Source organism: Drosophila miranda, assembly GCF_003369915.1.
Source record: "Drosophila miranda strain MSH22 chromosome Y unlocalized genomic scaffold, D.miranda_PacBio2.1 Contig_Y1_pilon, whole genome shotgun sequence".
In the NCBI taxonomy this organism is placed as follows: domain Eukaryota; kingdom Metazoa; phylum Arthropoda; class Insecta; order Diptera; family Drosophilidae; genus Drosophila; species Drosophila miranda.
In genome coordinates, this window is record NW_022881603.1 from 27,513,577 (window position 1) to 27,529,567 (window position 15,991).

The 15,991-nt window shown below is 44.2% G+C and overlaps 4 protein-coding genes across 4 annotated transcripts; all 4 read right to left on the minus strand.

The window, feature by feature from the left end:
- Positions 1 to 320: 320 nt before the first annotated feature.
- Positions 321 to 2,183, minus strand: LOC117191561 (protein ORD-like). The gene is made up of 5 exons (XM_033396390.1): positions 2,161 to 2,183; positions 1,849 to 2,098; positions 1,617 to 1,793; positions 1,471 to 1,548; positions 321 to 1,407 (listed from the first exon to the last, which is right to left on the minus strand). Exons 1-5 carry the CDS (start codon positions 2,181 to 2,183, stop codon positions 1,147 to 1,149), a joined length of 789 nt encoding a protein of 262 aa, XP_033252281.1. The 3' UTR covers positions 321 to 1,146.
- Positions 2,006 to 2,947, minus strand: LOC117191806 (protein ORD-like). The gene is made up of 3 exons (XM_033396568.1): positions 2,850 to 2,947; positions 2,165 to 2,784; positions 2,006 to 2,098 (listed from the first exon to the last, which is right to left on the minus strand). Exons 1-2 carry the CDS (start codon positions 2,889 to 2,891, stop codon positions 2,239 to 2,241), a joined length of 588 nt encoding a protein of 195 aa, XP_033252459.1. The 5' UTR covers positions 2,892 to 2,947; the 3' UTR covers positions 2,006 to 2,098; positions 2,165 to 2,238.
- Positions 2,948 to 5,497: 2,550 nt separating this feature from the next.
- Positions 5,498 to 7,056, minus strand: LOC117191802 (protein ORD-like). The gene is made up of 5 exons (XM_033396563.1): positions 6,878 to 7,056; positions 6,193 to 6,812; positions 5,877 to 6,126; positions 5,644 to 5,821; positions 5,498 to 5,575 (listed from the first exon to the last, which is right to left on the minus strand). The coding sequence occupies exons 1-4, from the start codon at positions 6,917 to 6,919 to the stop codon at positions 5,645 to 5,647; spliced, it is 1,089 nt and encodes a 362-aa protein (XP_033252454.1). The 5' UTR covers positions 6,920 to 7,056; the 3' UTR covers positions 5,498 to 5,575; position 5,644.
- A 2,141-nt stretch (positions 7,057 to 9,197) lies between these two features.
- LOC117191562 (protein ORD-like) lies at positions 9,198 to 14,976 on the minus strand. The gene is made up of 7 exons (XM_033396391.1): positions 14,935 to 14,976; positions 14,726 to 14,869; positions 10,320 to 10,795; positions 10,004 to 10,253; positions 9,772 to 9,948; positions 9,626 to 9,703; positions 9,198 to 9,562 (listed from the first exon to the last, which is right to left on the minus strand). Exons 1-7 carry the CDS (start codon positions 14,974 to 14,976, stop codon positions 9,302 to 9,304), a joined length of 1,428 nt encoding a protein of 475 aa, XP_033252282.1. The 3' UTR covers positions 9,198 to 9,301.
- Positions 14,977 to 15,991: the final 1,015 nt, after the last annotated feature.

Genomic DNA, 15,991 nt, shown 5'->3' on the forward strand with positions numbered 1-15,991 from the left:
CACATTCATTCATTCTTCTTGTTGTTGTTCTTTGATATTATTTGTGGTTATTATTATTTTTCTTTGTGGATTAAACTCTTGGCACATTGATTTAATTTTAGACTCGAATTTTTAAAGATTATTTGTTTCACTCGCTTTATTTTTCAGTTACTTAACAGTGCATTTTCTTTCTGATATTTTTCCATAATTTTTGTGGATCAATTTTATTTGGATATAAACAAAAAAATGTATTTGTAAAGAAAGAATTTTTTCCAATTTTATTTTTTTTGTTTTCCTTGTGAAATAAATTCTTGGCACATTTTTTTTGATTTCAGATTCTTTTTTTTTAATGATTATTTCCTTCGCTCGCTTTATTTTGTTATCAATTCAATAGTGTATTTTTTTTCCATTTTTTATCAATTCATCTTGATACAATAAAAAAAAATGTGTGTATTTTTTCCAAATAAATGGGATCCATCTCTTGTTGTTCTCTGATATTATTTTTGAATGAATGGAATATGTTATATATGTAAGTTTTGGCCCCACCAAGGCACTTATTGAATGCCAAATCTTGAATATCTTTAATTCTACAAAAAAAAAGTGTTCTGTTTCCTTCGGCTTCGTCTGAAATGTTAACTATTTTATGAAAATATCTTCTGTAGCACATTCGGATATGTTCTTGCGTCGAAAAGTTGCCCCAACAACCGCCAATCAGTCAAGTCAGCCAGACAGACAGTCGCTCCTTCCAAATGCATCTCCAGGCCGTGGTGCCTGTCTTCTAACTGGGTCGATAGCGGTGGGCGTTGGGGTTTAGCTTAAAATGCTTTTAGGTTTACGTAAAATGCATTTCGCCAGCAAATGACGCGTGCCTTTGACTGACAGCCATTGTAGTTGTAGTTGCAGTTGCTGCTGCTGTTGCGGTGGCAGGGATATGGATGAGGATGAGAATGGTGATGGTGATGGCGATGGCTTGCTGGCTGTGTGGCATTCAAACCTACAGCCGGCAAAACCCTAATTGAAATGGAGCTGAAGAATGGTGCTCCTGTTGTTGTTCCGTGAGCGGCAGCGGCGGCGGCGGCTGCGTAATTACAAAACGAGCAATGGAACAATGGAGGAGCAAAGGAAATATTTGTAAAACTAAAATTGGATGAGCGCTTGATAGATGCCTTATTCTTGAGGGGTGGCGGGCGCGACACTGCCTAGCTCCAAATTTATGGCATTCTTAAGGATTTCCAAGCGGGACTCGGACGATTCGGCGGACGCAACTTTAAAGTCCCAGGATTCTTTGTCCGGCTGCTTCTCACACTTGATCACATGCCGCTCGTCGGAGAGAATGCTCAGGAAGCTGGGATACTCGATGAGGACAATGATGCAGTTGGCCTGGGCCATTTCGACGATGCGTTGCAAGTAGCGCATGCAAACCCATTTCTGGAACAGCATCTACATTAAAGGAAACCAAAGTCGGGAATGGGCAACTGCTGGGGATCTTACCGAATCTGTGGGTCCACGGGCATAGATGTCGTTCATGTAGGAAGCCGTGATAAACTGCCAGGTCACGAAATCAGCTATCTATAAGATACAGGACGGGTGGAGGGGGGATCAAGAGAAACGTAGACTCAAATGCACACAGTGCAAACCTTATCCAAATGGCTGATAATCAGCACCGATTGCTTGGCAATGCTGCTCAGGGCCAACTGGAAGGAGACCATCAGCAAGTTCTGGACATTGTGATCGGACTGGCTCCAGAAGATGTTCCTGTTGTCGCCAGCAATACGGATGGAAGTGCGCACAGTACGCAAATCGAAGTCGAGATCCTGCCGGAGGAAAACGCAATGAAAAACATGTGGAAAACAGAGAGGTCGCATATACCTCTTCGGTCAGACTTTGAGGGCCCTGGGCGCCGGGCACCAGGAACCACACCGTATACTGCTTCATGGTGATGTACTCGAATATGCCGCGCACATGGTTGAACACCTGCATCACGAACTGACGCTCCGAGCGGAGTACGGCCTCGTTGACGGTAATACAGGATTCGGCCAATTTGCACACCAAATCCTCCTCATCCAGCTCCTTGCGAACGAAGAGCTTGGCAAAGATCTCAAAAGGATTGCCCGGGGTCCTGTAATGAATCGCGAAATGTAGCAAACCCCTAAAAACAAATGACTTTAGCCGATGCGAGACCCACTGAAAGTTTTTGTAGCCATTGCCGTCCGCCCGGATGATCTGCAGCCAATTGCCGGCGCACTTGTGCTGCAGATCTCACAGATGGATGGACGAGTACTGGGGATCCTCGAAGAACTGAGCGTGGAACTCGTCCAGCTGCCATTTGAGGATCTCGCCACCGTTCACCGTAAAGGTGACCCAGTCCAGACACTGGGGATCGTCGAATCGCCGCTCGACCATCACCTCCTTTTCGACTACGAAGATTTTCTTGCGATTACGTGCCGCCTCGTGGCGTTTCTTCCGCTCCTCGAGTCGCACTCTTGCCTGCGCCGATGTGGACGGCTCCAGGTCCAAGTCGCTGTCGCTGTCCTCCTCCGAGGGTGCGGGCTGCAACACCTGAAAGCGCATGGAAACGCTGCCGCGTCCCACCTCCAGCAGCGGCAGACGCTCCAAGCTCTCGGCGTCCGGAAAGGTCCGAGTGCACAGCAGCTGTATGGCCTGTGCCACAGGCGTCACGGCCACATTGACGGTGTCGCGGGCCTGCTCCTGCCCCATCGGCTTGTACAGCAGCACGTGCACGCTGTTCGATTGGGGGAACGACACCCTCACATCGCTGCAGCCGAGGCAGTCTTTGATGTTCAGCTTCGGGGGCGGCACAGTTGTTAGATTCTATTGATGCTCGAGGGCATACGCCTTTTCCCACTTACCGATAGAAAGCGCATATTTTTATCTCCCTTAGCCTCGTCCATGTTTTTTTTTTTTTGCCGAAATCGAACAATTTTCACCAGAAAAACTTTTTCAGAGAGCTTCACACTCACAGTGTTGCTAATCACCCGCTGGACACCGGCTGGGCAGCGTGTATCGATAGTGCATCGATACTTTCGATACTATCGATCCTGATTTTTAGTGTGGGAAAGCTGAAATTATGCAAGGTGGCCCGCAAATCTCTCTTTTCTGGGCTTATGTTACGCTCAGCACTAGGGAGAGCGCTTTGAGGCCATGTTTAATGAGAGAGAGCTCAAAACAAGACCCGAAAAGAGCGCGAAAAGAGATACTTTCGATACCTTCGACACTGGATTTTAGTGTGGAAAGCGCGGCCCGCAACGAGCTCTCTTTTCGGGGCTTTTTAACGCTTATTACAACAGCACACATCGTTCTTCTCTCTCTCTCTCATAAAATATGAAAGTAGTGCTGAGTAAAATAAGAACCGAAAAGAGAGTTTGTGGACCACCTTGTAAAATTTCAACATGGCCAGCACTACGACTCCCCTTCTCGACTACTTCTGCATCTCATTCTACTTCTACATCTACTACTACTTCTCTTTCTTCTTCTACTTCTCTTTCTACTACTCATCGTTCTCATTTTTCCTTCTGCTTCTGGTTCCGCGTCTATCCTAAAATTTATGAATCAGATCAACATTCGGCCTGATTCAGTTCCGAATTATTTAATGGTTATTTAATCATACGCTTTATTTTTGCATACATTTTTTTTAAATCAAATTTATATTGATATACAAAAAAAATTTTAAAAGAATTTTTTCTAATAATCTCGCATTTATTCTTTATTCTATTAATTATAAGTAGATTTGTGTTCAGTAATCAATTTTTTATCAAATACAAAAAAAAAATTAGGTATAAAGAATTGTTTCTCATAATCTCACATTATTTCATTCTTCTTGTTGTTCTCTGGTATTTATTTTTCTCGTGTTTTCTTTGTGGAATAAATTCTTAGAACATTGATTTGACTTGAGTTTCGAATTTTGAAATGATTATTTGTTTCATTCGCTTTATTTTTCGATTAATTCTAAGTGAATTTTCTCTCAGATATTTTTCCATCATTTTTGTGGATCAATTTTAATTGGTTAAATAAAAAAAATAAAAATTAATATAGAGAGACTTGTTTCCCATAATCTCACATTCATTCATTCTTCTTGTTGTTGTTCTTTGATATTATTTGTGGTTATTATTATTTTTCTTTGTGGATTAAACTCTTGGCACATTGATTTAATTTTAGACTCGAATTTTTATAGATTATTTGTTTCACTCGCTTTATTTTTCAGTTACTTAACAGTGCATTTTCTTTCTGATATTTTTCCATAATTTTTGTGGATCAATTTTATTTGGATATAAACAAAAAAATGTATTTGTAAAGAAAGAATTTTTTCCAATTTTATTTTTTTTTTTTCCTTGTGAAATAAATTCTTGGCACTTTTTTTTGATTTCAGATTCTTATTTTTTAATGATTATTTCCTTCGCTCGCTTTATTTTGTTATCAATTCAATAGTGTATTTTTTTTCCATTTTTTATCAATTCATCTTGATACAATAAAAAAAAAATGTGTGTATTTTTTCCAAATAAATGGGATCCATCTCTTGTTGTTCTCTGATATTATTTTTGAATGAATGGAATATGTTATATATGTAAGTTTTATTAAGGCACTTATTGAATGCCAAATCTTGAATATCTTTAATTCTACAAAAAAAAAAAATGTTCTGTTTCCTTCGGCTTCGTCTGAAATGTTAACTATTTTATGAAAATATCTTCTGTAGCACAAAAGTTGCCCCAACAACCGGTAATCAGTCAAGTCAGCCAGACAGACAGTCGCTCCTTCCAAATGCATCTCCAGGCCGTGGTGCCTGTCTTCTAACTGGGTCGATAGCGGTGGGCGTTGGGGTTTAGCTTAAAATGCTTTTAGGTTTACGTAAAATGCATTTCGCCAGCAAATGACGCGTGCCTTTGACTGACAGCCATTGTAGTTGTAGTTGCAGTTGCTGCTGCTGTTGCGGTGGCAGGGATATGGATGAGGATGAGAATGGTGATGGTGATGGCGATGGCTTGCTGGCTGTGTGGCATTCAAACTGACAGCCGGCAAAACCCTAATTGAAATGGAGCTGAAGAATGGTGCTCCTGTTGTTGTTCCGTGAGAGGCAGCGGCGGCGGCGGCTGCGTAATTACAAAACGAGCAATGGAACAATGGAGGAGCAAAGGAAATATTTGTAAAACTAAAATTGGATGAGCGCTTGATAGATGCCTTATCCTTGAGGGGTGGCGGGCGCGACCCTGCCTAGCTCCAAATTTATGGCATTCTTAAGGATTTCCAAGCGGGACTCGGACGATTCGGCGGACGCAACTTTAACGTCCCAGGATTCTTTGTCCGGCTGCTTCTCACACTTGATCACATGCCGCTCGTCGGAGAGAATGCTCAGGAAGCTGGGATACTCGATGAGGACAATGATGCAGTTGGCCTGGGCCATTTCGACGATGCGTTGCAAGTAGCGCATGCAAACCCATTTCTGGAACAGCATCTACATTAAAGGAAACCAAAGTCGGGAATGGGCAACTGCTGGGGATCTTACCGAATCTGTGGGTCCACGGGCATAGATGTCGTTCATGTAGGAAGCCGTGATAAACTGCCAGGTCACGAAATCAGCTATCTATAAGATACAGGACGGGTGGAGGGGGGATCAAGAGAAACGTAGACTCAAAGGCACACAGTGCAAACCTTATCCAAATGGCTGATAATCAGCACCGATTGCTTGGCAATGCTGCTCAGGGCCAACTGGAAGGAGACCATCAGCAAGTTCTGGACATTGTGATCGGATATGGCTCCAGAAGATGTTCCTGTTGTCGCCAGCAATACGGATGGAAGTGTGCACAGTACGCAAATCGAAGTCGAGATCCTGCCGGAGGAAAACGCAATGAAAAACATGTGGAAAACAGAGAGGTCGCATATACCTCTTCTGTCAGACTTTGAGGGCCCTGGGCGCCGGGCACCAGGAACCACACCGTATACTGCTTCATGGTGATGTACTCGAATATGACGCGCACATGGTTGAACACCTGCATCACGAACTGACGCTCCGAGCGGAGTACGGCCTCGTTGACGGTAATACAGGATTCGGCCAATTTGCACACCAAATCCTCCTCATCCAGCTCCTTGCGAACGAAGAGCTTGGCAAAGATCTCAAAAGGATTGCCCGGGGTCCTGTAATGAATCGCGAAATGTAGCAAACCCCTAAAAACAAATGATTTTAGCCGATGCGAGACCCACTGAAAGTTTTTGTAGCCATTGCCGTCCGCCCGGATGATCTGCAGCCAATTGCCGGCGCACTTGTGCTGCAGATCCCACAGATGGATGGACGAGTACTGGGGATCTTCGAAGAACTGAGCGTGGAACTCGTCCAGCTGCCATTTGAGGATCTCGCCACCGTTCACCGTAAAGGTGACCCAGTCCAGGCTCTGGGGATCGTCGAATCGCCGCTCGACCATCACCTCCTTTTCGACTACGAAGATTTTCTTGCGATTACGTGCCGCCTCGTGGCGTTTCTTCCGCTCCTCGAGACGCACTCTTGCCTGCGCCGATGTGGACGGCTCCAGGTCCAAGTCGCTGTCGCTGTCCTCCTTCGAGGGTGCGGGCTGCAACACCTGAAAGCGCAGGGAAACGCTGCCGCGTCCCACCTCCAGCAGCGGCAGCCGCTCCAAGCTCTCGGCGTCCGGAAAGGTCCGAGTGCACAGCAGCTGTATTGCCTGTGCCACAGGCGTCACGGCCACATTGACGGTGTCGCGGGCCTGCTCCTGCCCCATCGGCTTGTACAGCAGCACGTGCACGCTGTTCGATTGGGGGAACGACACGCTCACATCGCTGCAGCCGAGGCAGTCTTTGATGTTCAGCTTCGGGGGCGGCACAGTTGTTAGATTCTATTCATGCTCGAGGGCATACGCCTTTTCCCACTTACCGATAGAAAGCGCATATTTTTATCTCCCTTAGCCTCGTCCATGTTTTTTTTTTTTGCCGAAATCGAACAATTTTCACCAGAAAAACTTTTTCAGAGAGCTTCACATTCACAGTGTTGCTAATCACCCGCTGGACACCGGCTGGGCAGCGTGTATCGATAGTGCATCGATACTTTCGATACTATCGATCCTGATTTTTAGTGTGGGAAAGCTGAAATTATGCAAGGTGGCCCGCAAATCTCTCTTTTCTGGGCTTATGTTACGCTCAGCACTAGGGAGAGCGCTTTGAGGCCATGTTTAATGAGAGAGAGCTCAAAACAAGACCCGAAAAGAGCGCGAAAAGAGATACTTTCGATACCTTCGACACTGGATTTTAGTGTGGAAAGCGCGGCCCGCAACGAGCTCTCTTTTCGGGGCTTTTTAACGCTTATTACAACAGCACACATCGTTCTTCTCTCTCTCTCTCATAAAATATGAAAGTAGTGCTGAGTAAAATAAGAACCGAAAAGAGAGTTTGTGGACCACCTTGTAAAATTTCAACATGGCCAGCACTACGACTCCCCTTCTCGACTACTTCTGCATCTCATTCTACTTCTACATCTACTACTTTCTCTTTCTTCTTCTACTTCTCTTTCTACTACTCATCGTTCTCATTTTTCCTTCTGCTTCTGGTTCCGCGTCTATCCTAAAATTTATGAATCAGATCAACATTCGGCCTGATTCAGTTCCGAATTATTTAATGGTTATTTAATCATACGCTTTATTTTTGCATTCATTTTTTTTAAATCAAATTTATATTGATATACAAAAAAAATTTTAAAAGAATTTTTTCTAATAATCTCGCATTCATTCTTTATTCAATTAATTATAAGTAGATTTGTGTTCAGTAATCAATTTTTTATCAAATACAAAAAAAAAAAAAATTATGTTTAAGGAATTGTTTCTCATAATCCCACATTATTTCATTCTTCTTGTTGTTCTCTGGTATTTATTTTTCTCGTGTTTTCTTTGTGGAATAAATTCTTAGAACATTGATTTGACTTGAGTTTCGAATTTTGAAATGATTATTTGTTTCATTCGCTTTATTATACCCGATACTCAAAATGAGTATTGGGGTATATTAGATTTGTGGTAAAAGTGGATGTGTGTAACGTCCAGAAGGAATCGTTTCCGACCCCATATCAGCATCAATAGCCGAGTCGATTGAGCCCTGTCTGTCTGTCCGTCTGTCCGTCCGTCCGTCCGTCCGTCCCCTTCAGCGCCTAGTGCTCAAAGACTATAAGAGCTAGAGCAACGATGTTTTGGATCCAGACTTCTGTGATATGTCACTGCTACAAAAATATTTCAAAACTTCGCCCCGCCCACTTCCGCCCCCACAAAGGACGAAAATCTGTGGCATCCACATTTTTAAAGATACGATAAAACCAAAAACGCAGAATCGGTGAGGATGACCATATCTTCTACAGTGCAAAATCTGAACCAGATAGTATTATGATTTTAGCCAGAATCAAGAAAACAATTTCATTTTTTCTCGCTCTGTCTCTCTCTAACACACAGGTTTCATGGTCGGCTTTGCCAATTGCAAAATATGAGTTCAAGGATCTCAGAACCTATAAGATCCAGAGCAACCAAATTTGGTATTCACACTCCTGTGATATCGGACCTTGACCGTTTCGTGTCCAAATTTCGCCACACCCCCTTCCGCCCCCGCAAAGGACGAAAATCTGGGGCATCCACAAATCTCAGAGACTATTAAGGCTAGAGTAACCAAATTTGGTATCCGCACTTCTGTTAGATCTCACTATAAAACGTTTATCTCAGAATTTCGCCCCACCCCCTTCCGCCCCCACAAAAGACGAAAATCTGTTGCATCCACTATATTGCACATTCGAGAAAACTAAAAACGCAGAATCATAGATAATGACCATATCTTTTAGATTGCTGAATCTGGATCAGATCGGATCATTTTTGTAGCCAAAAGCAAGATATCAAATTTCAGTGGCAACGCAGCGCCCGACGTCACGCTCAGACTGATTTTCTGTCTCTCTCGCACGCACTCTTTGTCGTGTGGTTCAATATTAGCGGCGTCTGCCGCAGGAGAGCCATACTGACTTAGTATCGGGTATAACTGTAGAGTTGCGGTGTCCGCAGCAACTCACAACGTTCCACCTCGTTTTTCATGATGAGAATGGTGATGGTGATGGCGATGGCTTGCTGGCTGTGTGGCATTCAAACTGACAGCCGGAAAAACCCTAATTGAAATGGAGCTGAAGAATGGTGCTCCTGTTGTTGTTCCGTGAGCGGCAGTAGCGGCGGCGGCGGCGGCGCCGGCGGCGGCTGCGTAATTACAAAACGAGCAATGGAACAATGGAGGAGCAAAGGAAATATTTGTAAAACTAAAATTGGATGAGCGCTTGATAGATGCCTTATCCTTGAGGGGTGGCGGGCGCGACACTGCCTAGCTCCAAATTTATGGCATTCTTAAGGATTTCCAAGCGGGACTCGGACGATTCGGCGGACGCAACTTTAACGTCCCAGGATTCTTTGTCCGGCTGTTTCTCACACTTGATCACATGCCGCTCGTCGGAGAGAATGCTCAGGAAGCTGGGATACTCGATGAGGACAATGATGCAGTTGGCCTGGGCCATTTCGACGATGCGTTGCAAGTAGCGCATGCAAACCCATTTCTGGAACAGCATCTACATTAAAGGAAACCAAAGTCGGGAATGGGCAACTGCTGGGGATCTTACCGAATCTGTGGGTCCACGGGCATAGATGTCGTTCATGTAGGAAGCCGTGATAAACTGCCAGGTCACGAAATCAGCTATCTATAAGATACAGGACGGGTGGAGGGGGGATCAAGAGAAACGTAGACTCAAAGGCACACAGTGCAAACCTTATCCAAATGGCTGATAATCAGCACCGATTGCTTGGCAATGCTGCTCAGGGCCAACTGGAAGGAGACCATCAGCAAGTTCCGGACATTGTGATTGGACTGGCTCCAGAAGATGTTCCTGTTGTCGCCAGCAATACGGATGGAAGTGCGCACAGTACGCAAATCGAAGTCGAGATCCTGCCGGAGGAAAACGCAATGAAAAACATGTGGAAAACAGAGAGGTCGCATATACCTCTTCGGTCAGACTTTGAGGGCCCTGGGCGCCGGGCACCAGGAACCACACCGTATACTGCTTCATGGTGATGTACTCGAATATGCCGCGCACATGGTTGAACACCTGCATCACGAACTGACGCTCCGAGCGGAGTACGGCCTCGTTGACGGTAATACAGGATTCGGCCAATTTGCACACCAAATCCTCCTCATCCAGCTCCTTGCGAACGAAGAGCTTGGCAAAGATCTCAAAAGGATTGCCCGGGGTCCTGTAATGAATCGCGAAATGTAGCAAACCCCTAAAAACAAATGATTTTAGCAGATGAGAGACCCACTGAAAGTTTTTGTAGCCATTGCCGTCCGCCCGGATGATCTGCAGCCAATTGCCGGCGCACTTGTGCTGCAGATCCCACAGATGGATGGACGAGTACTGGGGATCCTCGAAGAACTGAGCGTGGAACTCGTCCAGCTGCCATTTGAGGATCTCGCCACCGTTCACCGTAAAGGTGACCCAGTCCAGGCTCTGGGGATCGTCGAATCGCCGCTCGACCATCACCTCCTTTTCGACTACGAAGATTTTCTTGCGATTACGTGCCGCCTCGTGGCGTTTCTTCCGCTCCTCGAGACGCACTCTTGCCTGCGCCGATGTGGACGGCTCCAGGTCCAAGTCGCTGTCGCTGTCCTCCTCCGAGGGTGCGGGCTGCAACACCTGAAAGCGCAGGGAAACGCTGCCGCGTCCCACCTCCAGCAGCGGCAGCCGCTCCAAGCTCTCGGCGTCCGGAAAGGTCCGAGTGCACAGCAGCTGTATGGCCTGTGCCACAGGCGTCACGGCCACATTGACGGTGTCGCGGGCCTGCTCCTGTCCCATCGGCTTGTACAGCAGCACGTGCACGCTGTTCGATTGGGGAACGACACGCTCACATCGCTGCAGCCGAGGCAGTCTTTGATGTTCAGCTTCGGGGCGGCACAGTTGTTAGATTCTATTCATGCTCGAGGGCATACGCCTTTTCCCACTTACCGATAGAAAGCGCATATTTGTATCTCCCTTAGCCTCGTACATGTTTTTTGTTTTGCCGAAATCGAACAATTTTCACCAGAAAAACTTTTTCAGAGAGCTTCACATTCACAGTGTTGCTAATCACCCGCTGGACACCGGCTGGGCAGCGTGTATCGATAGTGCATCGATACTTTCGATACTATCGATACTGATTTTTAGTGTGGGAAAGCTGAAATTATGCAAGGTGGCCCGCAAATCTCTCTTTTCGGGGCTTATGTTACGCTCAGCACTAGGGAGAGCGCTTTGAGGACATGTTTAATGAGAGAGAGCTCAAAACAAGACCCGAAAAGAGCGCGAAAAGAGATACTTTCGATACCTTCGACACTGGATTTTAGTGTGGAAAGCGCGGCCCGCAACGAGCTCTCTTTTCGGGGCTTTTTAACGCTTATTACAACAGCACACATCGTTCTTCTCTCTCTCTCATAAAATATGAAAGTATTGCTGAGTAAAATAAGAACCGAAAAGAGAGTTTGTGGACCACCTTGTAAAATTTCAACATGGCCAGCACTACGACTCCCCTTCTCAACTACTTCTGCATCTCATTCTACTTCTACATCTACTACTACTTCTCTTTCTACTACTCATCGTTCTCATTTTTCCTTCTGCTTCTGGTTCCGCGTCTATCCTAAAATTTATGAATCAGATCAACATTCGGCCTGATTCAGTTCCGAATTATTTAATGGTTATTTAATCATACGCTTTATTTTTGCATACATTTTTTTTTAATCAAATTTATATTGATATACAAAAAAAATTTTAAAAGAATTTTTTCTAATAATCTCGCATTCATTCTTTATTCAATTAATTATAAGTAGATTTGTGTTCAGTAATCAATTTTTTATCAAATACAAAAAAAAAATTATGTATAAAGAATTGTTTCTCATAATCTCACATTATTTCATTCTTCTTGTTGTTCTCTGGTATTTATTTTTCTCGTGTTTTCTTTGTGGAATAAATTCTTAGAACATTGATTTGACTTGAGTTTCGAATTTTGAAATGATTATTTGTTTCATTCGCTTTATTTTTCAATTAATTATAAGTGAATTTTCTCTCAGATATTTTTCCATAATTTTTGTGGATCAATTTTAATTGGTTAAATAAAAAAAATAAAAATTAATATAGAGAGACTTGTTTCCCATAATCTCACATTCATTCATTCTTCTTGTTGTTGTTCTTTGATATTATTTGTGGTTATTATTATTTTTCTTTGTGGATTAAACTCTTGGCACATTGATTTAATTTTAGACTCGAATTTTTAAAGATTATTTGTTTCACTCGCTTTATTTTTCAGTTACTTAACAGTGCATTTTCTTTCTGATATTTTTCCATAATTTTTGTGGATCAATTTTATTTGGATATAAACAAAAAAATGTATTTGTAAAGAAAGAATTTGTTCCAATTTTATTTTTTTTTGTTTTCCTTGTGAAATAAATTCTTGGCACATTTTTTTTGATTTCAGATTCTTATTTTTTAATGATTATTTCCTTCGCTCGCATTATTTTGTTATGAATTCAATAGTGTATTTTTTTTCCATTTTTTATCAATTCATCTTGGTACAATAAAAAAAAAATGTGTGTATTTTTTCCAAATAAATGGGATCCATCTCTTGTTGTTCTCTGATATTATTTTTGAACGAATGGAATATGTTATATATGTAAGTTTTGGCCCCACCAAGGCACTTATTGAATCCCAAAGCTTAAATATCTTTAATTCTACAACAAAAAAAAAAGTGTTCTGTTTCCTTCGGCTTCGTCTGAAATGTTAACTATTTTATGCAAATATCTTCTGTAGCACATTCGGATATGTTCTTGCGTCGAAAAGTTGCCCCAACAACCGCCAATCAGTCAAGTCAGCCAGACAGACAGTCGCTCCTTCCAAATGCATCTCCAGGCCGTGGTGCCTGTCTTCTAACTGGGTCGATAGCGGTGGCCGTTGGGGTTTAGATTAAAATGCTTTTAGGTTTACGTAAAATGCATTTCGCCAGCAAATGACGCGTGCCTTTGACTGACAGCCATTGTAGTTGTAGTTGCAGTTGCTGCTGCTGTTGCGGTGGCAGGGATATGGATGAGGATGAGAATGGTGATGGTGATGGCGATGGCTTGCTGGCTGTGTGGCATTCAAACTGACAGCCGGCAAAACCCTAATTGAAATGGAGCTGAAGAATGGTGCTCCTGTTGTTGTTCCGTGAGCGGCAGCGGCGGCGGCGGCGGCGGCGGCTGCGTAATTACAAAACGAGCAATGGAACAATGGAGGAGCAAAGGAAATATTTGTAAAACTAAAATTGGATGAGCGCTTGATAGATGCCTTATTCTTGAGGGGTGGCGGGCGCGACACTGCCTAGCTCCAAATTTATGGCATTCTTAAGGATTTCCAAGCGGGACTCGGACGATTCGGCGGACGCAACTTTAACGTCCCAGGATTCTTTGCCCGGCTGCTTCTCACACTTGATCACATGCCGCTCGTCGGAGAGAATGCTCAGGAAGCTGGGATACTCGATGAGGACAATGATGCAGTTGGCCTGGGCCATTTCGACGATGCGTTGCAAGTAGCGCATGCAAACCCATTTCTGGAACAGCATCTACATTAAAGGAAACCAAAGTCGGGAATGGGCAACTGCTGGGGATCTTACCGAATCTGTGGGTCCACGGGCATAGATGTCGTTCATGTAGGAAGCCGTGATAAGCTGCCAGGTCACGAAATCAGCTATCTATAAGATACAGGACGGGTGGAGGGGGGATCAAGAGAAACGTAGACTCAAAGGCACACAGTGAAAACCTTATCCAAATGGCTGATAATCAGCACCGATTGCTTGGCAATGCTGCTCAGGGCCAACTGGAAGGAGACCATCAGCAAGTTCTGGACATTGTGATCGGACTGGCTCCAGAAGATGTTCCTGTTGTCGCCAGCAATACGGATGGAAGTGCGCACAGTACGCAAATCGAAGTCGAGATCCTGCCGGAGGAAAACGCAATGAAAAACATGTGAAAAACAGAGAGGTAGCATATACCTCTTCGGTCAGACTTTGAGGGCCCTGGGCGCCGGGCACCAGGAACCACACCGTATACTGCTTCATGGTGATGTACTCGAATATGCCGCGCACATGGTTGAACACCTGCATCACGAACTGACGCTCCGAGCGGAGTACGGCCTCGTTGACGGTAATACAGGATTCGGCCAATTTGCACACCAAATCCTCCTCATCCAGCTCCTTGCGAACGAAGAGCTTGGCAAAGATCTCAAAAGGATTGCCCGGGGTCCTGTAATGAATCGCGAAATGTAGCAAACCCCTAAAAACAAATGATTTATCCGATGCGAGACCCACTGAAAGTTTTGTAGCCATTGCCGTCCGCCCGGATGATCTGCAGCCAATTGCCGGCGCACTTGTGCTGCAGATCACACAGATGGATGGACGAGTACTGGGGATCCTCGAAGAACTGAGCGTGGAACTCGTCCAGCTGCCATTTGAGGATCTCGCCACCGTTCACCGTAAAGGTGACCCAGTCCAGACTCTGGGGATCGTCGAATCGCCGCTCGACCATCACCTCCTTTTCGACTACGAAGATTTTCTTGCGATTACGTGCCGCCTCGTGGCGTTTCTTCCGCTCCTCGAGACGCACTCTTGCCTGCGCCGATGTGGACGGCTCCAGGTCCAAGTCGCTGTCGCTGTCGCAGCAGCTGTATGGCCTGTGCCACAGGCGTCACGGCCACATTGACGGTGTCGCGGGCCTGCTCCTGCCCCATCGGCTTGTACAGCAGCACGTGCACGCTGTTCGATTGGGGGAACGACACGCTCACATCGCTGCAGCCGAGGCAGTCTTTGATGTTCGGCTTCGGGGGCGGCACAGTTGTTAGATTCTATTCATGCTCGAGGGCATACGCCTTTTCCCACTTACCGATAGAAAGCGCATATTTGTATCTCCCTTAGCCTCGTCCATGTTTTTTTTTTTTCCGAAATGGAACAATTTTCACCAGAAAAACTTTTTCAGAGAGCTTCACATTTACAGTGCTGCTAATCACCCGCTGGACACCGGCTGGGCAGCGTGTATCGATAGTGCATCGATACTTTCGATACTATCGATACTGATTTTTAGTGTGGGAAAGCTGAAATTATGCAAGGTGGCCCGCAAATCTTTCTTTTCGGGGCTAATGTTACGCTCAGCACTAGGGAGAGCGCTTTGAGGCCATGTTTAATGAGAGAGAGCTCAAAACAAGACCCGAAAAGAGCGCGAAAAGAGATACTTTCGATACCTTCGACACTGGACTTTAGTGTGGAAAGCGCGGCCCGCAACGAGCTCTCTTTTCGGGGCTTTTTAACGCTTATTACAACAGCACACATCGTTCTTCTCTCTCTCTCATAAAATATGAAAGTAGTGCTGAGTAAAATAAGAACAGAAAAGAGAGTTTGTGGACCACCTTGTAAAATTTCAACATGGCCAGCACTACGACTCCCCTTCTCGACTACTTCTGCATCTCATTCTACTTCTACATCTACTACTACTTCTCTTTCTTCTTCTACTTCTCTTTCTACTACTCATCGTTCTCATTTTTCCTTCTGCTTCTGGTTCCGCGTCTATCCTAAAATTTATGAATCAGATCAACATTCGGCCTGATTCAGTTCCGAATTATTTAATGGTTATTTAATCATACGCTTTATTTTTGCATACATTTTTTTTAAATCAAATTTATATTGATATACAAAAAAAATTTTTAAAGAATTTTTTCTAATAATCTCGCATTCATTCTTTATTCAATTAATTATAAGTAGATTTGTGTTCAATAATCAATTTTTTATCAAATACAAAAAAAAAAATTATGTATAAAGAATTGTTTCTCATAATCTCACATTATTTCATTCTTCTTGTTGTTCAATGGTATTTATTTTTCTCGTGTTTTCTTTGTGGAATAAATTCTTAGAACATTGATTTGACTTGAGTTTCGAATTTTGAAATG

Coding starts and splice junctions, on each gene's coding strand:
- LOC117191561 (XM_033396390.1), bottom strand. CDS start 2,183: ATGGCTACAAAAACTTTCAGTGG. Junction 2,099..2,160: donor GCTACAAAAACTTTCAGTGG/GTCTCGCATCGG, acceptor GATTCATTACAG/GACCCCGGGCAATCCTTTTG. Junction 1,794..1,848: donor CTCAAAGTCTGACCGAAGAG/GTATATGCGACC, acceptor TTCCTCCGGCAG/GATCTCGACTTCGATTTGCG.
- LOC117191806 (XM_033396568.1), bottom strand. CDS start 2,891: ATGGACGAGGCTAAGGGAGATAAAAATATGCGCTTTCTATCG. Junction 2,785..2,849: donor AAAATATGCGCTTTCTATCG/GTAAGTGGGAAA, acceptor CCGCCCCCGAAG/CTGAACATCAAAGACTGCCT.
- LOC117191802 (XM_033396563.1), bottom strand. CDS start 6,919: ATGGACGAGGCTAAGGGAGATAAAAATATGCGCTTTCTATCG. Junction 6,813..6,877: donor AAAATATGCGCTTTCTATCG/GTAAGTGGGAAA, acceptor CCGCCCCCGAAG/CTGAACATCAAAGACTGCCT. Junction 6,127..6,192: donor AATGGCTACAAAAACTTTCA/GTGGGTCTCGCA, acceptor GATTCATTACAG/GACCCCGGGCAATCCTTTTG.
- LOC117191562 (XM_033396391.1), bottom strand. CDS start 14,976: ATGGACGAGGCTAAGGGAGATACAAATATGCGCTTTCTATCG. Junction 14,870..14,934: donor CAAATATGCGCTTTCTATCG/GTAAGTGGGAAA, acceptor CCGCCCCCGAAG/CCGAACATCAAAGACTGCCT. Junction 9,704..9,771: donor TTATCAGCCATTTGGATAAG/GTTTGCACTGTG, acceptor TGTATCTTATAG/ATAGCTGATTTCGTGACCTG.